The 3969-nt window shown below is 34.9% G+C and overlaps 1 protein-coding gene across 1 annotated transcript; it reads left to right on the top strand.

Annotated features, from left to right (window-relative positions):
• Nucleotides 1-29: 29 nt before the first annotated feature.
• Nucleotides 30-3393, top strand: LOC108344197 (tubulin alpha-2 chain-like; the record flags this gene model as incomplete). The annotated part of the gene is made up of 6 exons (XM_017582662.2): nt 30-156; nt 416-959; nt 1213-1371; nt 1603-1726; nt 2038-2217; nt 2858-3393. Coding segments are annotated over 3 exons (672 nt in total), but the record flags the coding sequence as incomplete, so codon positions are not given.
• Between the last annotated feature and the right edge of the window lie 576 nt (nt 3394-3969).

Below are 3969 nucleotides of genomic sequence, written 5' to 3' on the forward strand. Positions count from 1 at the left end.
TTTGTCTTATTTACGAAACCGAAGCATAACCCTCTCCGACAAAGTCCTATTGCTTTACGAACCGAAGCCCACCCAAACTCATCTCATTTCTCTCAATTCGTCACATTCTTTCTTGGGAGAACTTCATTTCTCTTCAACCACATCTCGCACCTCAAGGTATTTCTTCTTCTTCTCCGAATCATCATCGTCTTCGTTACCTTGCGCGTCTCCTCCAACACCAAACCTCATACTCTGTTAGGGCTTCTCTTCCATTTCTCCTTTTCCTTTGTTTTCACCGATTAAAATCCATTTTCCACCTTTTCCATCGATTAAACACCATTCTACCGATTGATTCTTCGATTAGCCCCATTCTCACCGTTCAATCTCCATTTCACACCGATTAATCGGTTCATTTTATGTTTTCCCCCTTTTCTAGGGTTCCAACGGTCCATCATTTATCCTTCCCCTCAGGTTTCAACCGCCGTCGTTGAACCCTACAACAGCGTCCTCTCCACCCACTCCCTCTTGGAGCATACCGACGTGGTTGTCCTGTTGGACAATGAAGCCATCTACGACATCTGTAGGAGATCCCTCGACATCGAGAGACCCACTTACACCAACCTGAACCGCCTTATCTCTCAGATAATTTCTTCCTTGACCACCTCCCTCAGGTTTGATGGCGCCATCAATGTCGACATCACTGAGTTCCAGACCAACCTTGTGCCTTACCCTCGCATCCATTTCATGCTCTCGTCCTATGCTCCGGTTATTTCTGCTGCCAAGGCCTACCATGAGCAATTGTCGGTGCCCGAGATCACCAATGTCGTGTTTGAGCCTGCCAGCATGATGGCCAAGTGTGATCCCAGACACGGGAAGTACATGGCTTGCTGCTTGATGTACCGTGGTGATGTTGTTCCCAAGGATGTCAATGCTGCAGTTGCTACCATCAAGACTAAGAGGACTGTGCAGTTTGTTGATTGGTATAATTTCTTTCAATCCGGATTTACTCACAAATGTTCACTGGATACGTTTTTTAAAAACTGAGATTTTATAAGTCAAGTTTTTATTCTTGATCCGAGAAAAACCGCATTTTCGTGTGAAACCAGACACCGTACACCGTACGTTCATGTTTGCTTTCGCATTGAGTGATCTGAAATCATGTTGAGATACTAGTTAACATATTTAATGGTTATGGTTAGGCTACATATTTAATGTTTTGTTGTGAAATTTCAGAGAGAACTGCAATGAGAAGATGGATCAATTACTAAAAACATGTTTCTACAGAGTTTAGAATTTATTCAATAAATTCTAACTATCAGAAAAAAAAAATGTGTTCCAGTGGTTCTAGAGCTCGTCCTCAAGAAATTGTCAGTTGAAGGTCAAGCATAGCTGGTAGGTGATCACGTTTCTTATATATCTTGTAAAAACTGTTTTTTGATGTATTTTGAAATGTAGGACAACTTCTCCTAGTCTGAATTGGGCATCTGAATCTTCTCTTGTACTCTTTTTACAATCTATATATATATATATGTGTGTGTGCTACTGCTGCTGAGTGTTGAGATTACACTTATTCAAATATTCAACACTTAATTGAATTTTTTCATCCCTTCCTCTTTTTGAAAGATAAGAAGTCATGCACAGAAGTATTTCATGAAAGTTCAGAAGAATGGAACAAGTGAACATGTACCTCTCCCTCGACCCAAAAGAAAAGCTGCTCATCCATACCCACAAAAGGCTTCTAAAAATGGTTAGTGTGACCAACTTCATTCCAAGTATATGTGACCTTAGGTCTTGTTTGAATAAACTTTCATCAAAAACTTATAGAAGAAAAAAATATAAAAAATAAATGAATTAAGTTTCATCCATAAATTAAAATTAACTTTTGGGAGAAGTTGAATGAGGTAGTTTTTAAGTACGTAAGTTGATTTTAACTATGAAAGAAGTTTGATTTATTTTGTATTTTTATTTTCGTCTATTGTGAGTGCTTGATGGGAAATATATCCAAACAGGGTCATAATCAATGCATGAATAAGTATTTTATTGTCTTCATTTTATCAGCTCTCACTACATCCAAAGTTACAAGGCCTTTGCAATCTTCATATGCTTTGTCGGAATCATCATTCATTTACAGGCCAAACTCGTCATCTGTTCTTAGAACTGCAGTTAGCAGTGTGCCATTGCCATCTTGGAGTTATAATCTTACGCCACAAGTTGGTATTCTTCCTAAAGTGATAAAAGGTGTTCTTTAGCCTGAACTATATTTTTTAAAATATTAATTTATGTCTGTACGTATCTTTTTTATTCATTTTTCTACATTGCTTTCGGACAAAAAGTGTTAAAGTTGTGTTGCTGTGAAGAAGCTTACTAGTTGGGTATGTTTTGTTGAACTCACAAAAGTTGCCATGAGTTGAATGTTCTATACATTGTTAGAATTTAATTTTTGATGATTTTTAACTTACATTTTGTAAGGTTCTTGTTTTATAAAATTGCATATTGTGAATAAAATATTGGTGTTCTCTTTTTTTAAATTTGAAAAAGTAGGTAACTTTTACTGTTTGTCGATAAAGAAAAATTCATTTGAAGATGAGAAACAGTAAATGATGGTTACCAACACTCCCTCCTGACTCGTATAAAAATACAAATAATTAATTTATTAAAGACCAATTAAAGTAGTGAAGCTAGTTAGTTATAATTACTAATTAAGTATATTTATTTTTTATTCCGAAATCCATAGAATTCAATGATTTAAATGCAACTGCATGTTTATATTTATATATAGTTAGTTATATATAGAATTTAAAGTATATGTATTTTTTCTTCTATGTATCAACTTATGTTGACGCTTCTAATTTTTTAGCTCTTTTTCAACATTTGGTAGCTTGGTGCTTGAGCAAAATCTAAAAGGACATGTTAAGCGGTCTCCATTGTTGAAACAGACTCAGTCCTTATTTGTCTAACCTTTCTATCAAAAGGGTATCATTGTTGGCTCTGATGGAGAGGAGGAAACATCCGGGGTTGATGATTAAAGTTTGCCAACAAAACCAGTTTCTTCCTAAATGAAGAGGAATGCTCTTCATGGAATGAGTGTGCCTGAATTTTGCAAGTTGATTGAAAAGATTGAATTTCTTCATGAGTCTTTGTGTAAAAATATTCAGGACTCAATTCAAATGTTAGAGGTCTGCAGCCTATGGATTAAAAGAGGAGTTGAAGATAGGTAGCTATTAGTGAATTCTCTGAATTTATTTAATGTGAAATTTTGATTACCTTATGAGTTGTAAAATAATATTCTCGGGGACTCCTATTTATGAGTTGTTCTGAACATGAGTTGTAAAATAATTTTTTGTTACATGCAGTAAATGTGGTTGGTGGTGTGGAATTGAATTTAGCATAATTTAATTTACAATTATATTTTCATTTGTATTGTTGAATGCTGCTTGGGAATAAAATATTAATTCTAATATTTTTATAACGTGGGATGTTACTAGCAACTTTACAGCATGATGATATTTGAAAAAAAAAACTTCTTCTACTGTCTCGGTTGACCAGCAACCGAGGCCAAAAGTCTCGTGAAAAAGAAAAGTGAAATAAGAAACAACTTTTACTACCTCGGTTGAATTTGAACCGAGGCAAAAGCATACACTTTTATGCTTCAGTTCAAAACCGAGGCAAAAAGTGGTAGATTTTTTGTCTCGTCTGTAAATACTTCGGTTGTAAAATTGGTGCAAATAGGTAAAATTAACCGTTGTCATTTCTTTTTACTACACTAGTGATTGTTGTGTTTCCATTGTGTAATTATGTTTATTTTTCATTTTAAAAGGTGAATTTTCTTTGCTTGAGTCATTTTTAGCCTTATTTTTCAATTTCAAGGTTGTCATAGGTCATGTGCACATTTTGATGGAGTTTTAATTCTTTTTATTCCAATATTAATTTGTTATGCTATGTTTTGAGTTTAGAGTGCTGGAAAAACTTTAAATCAACCAAATAAAGCAA

The sequence above is a fragment of the Vigna angularis genome, chromosome 8 (genome assembly GCF_016808095.1).
Source record: "Vigna angularis cultivar LongXiaoDou No.4 chromosome 8, ASM1680809v1, whole genome shotgun sequence".
In the NCBI taxonomy this organism is placed as follows: Eukaryota; Viridiplantae; Streptophyta; class Magnoliopsida; order Fabales; family Fabaceae; genus Vigna; species Vigna angularis.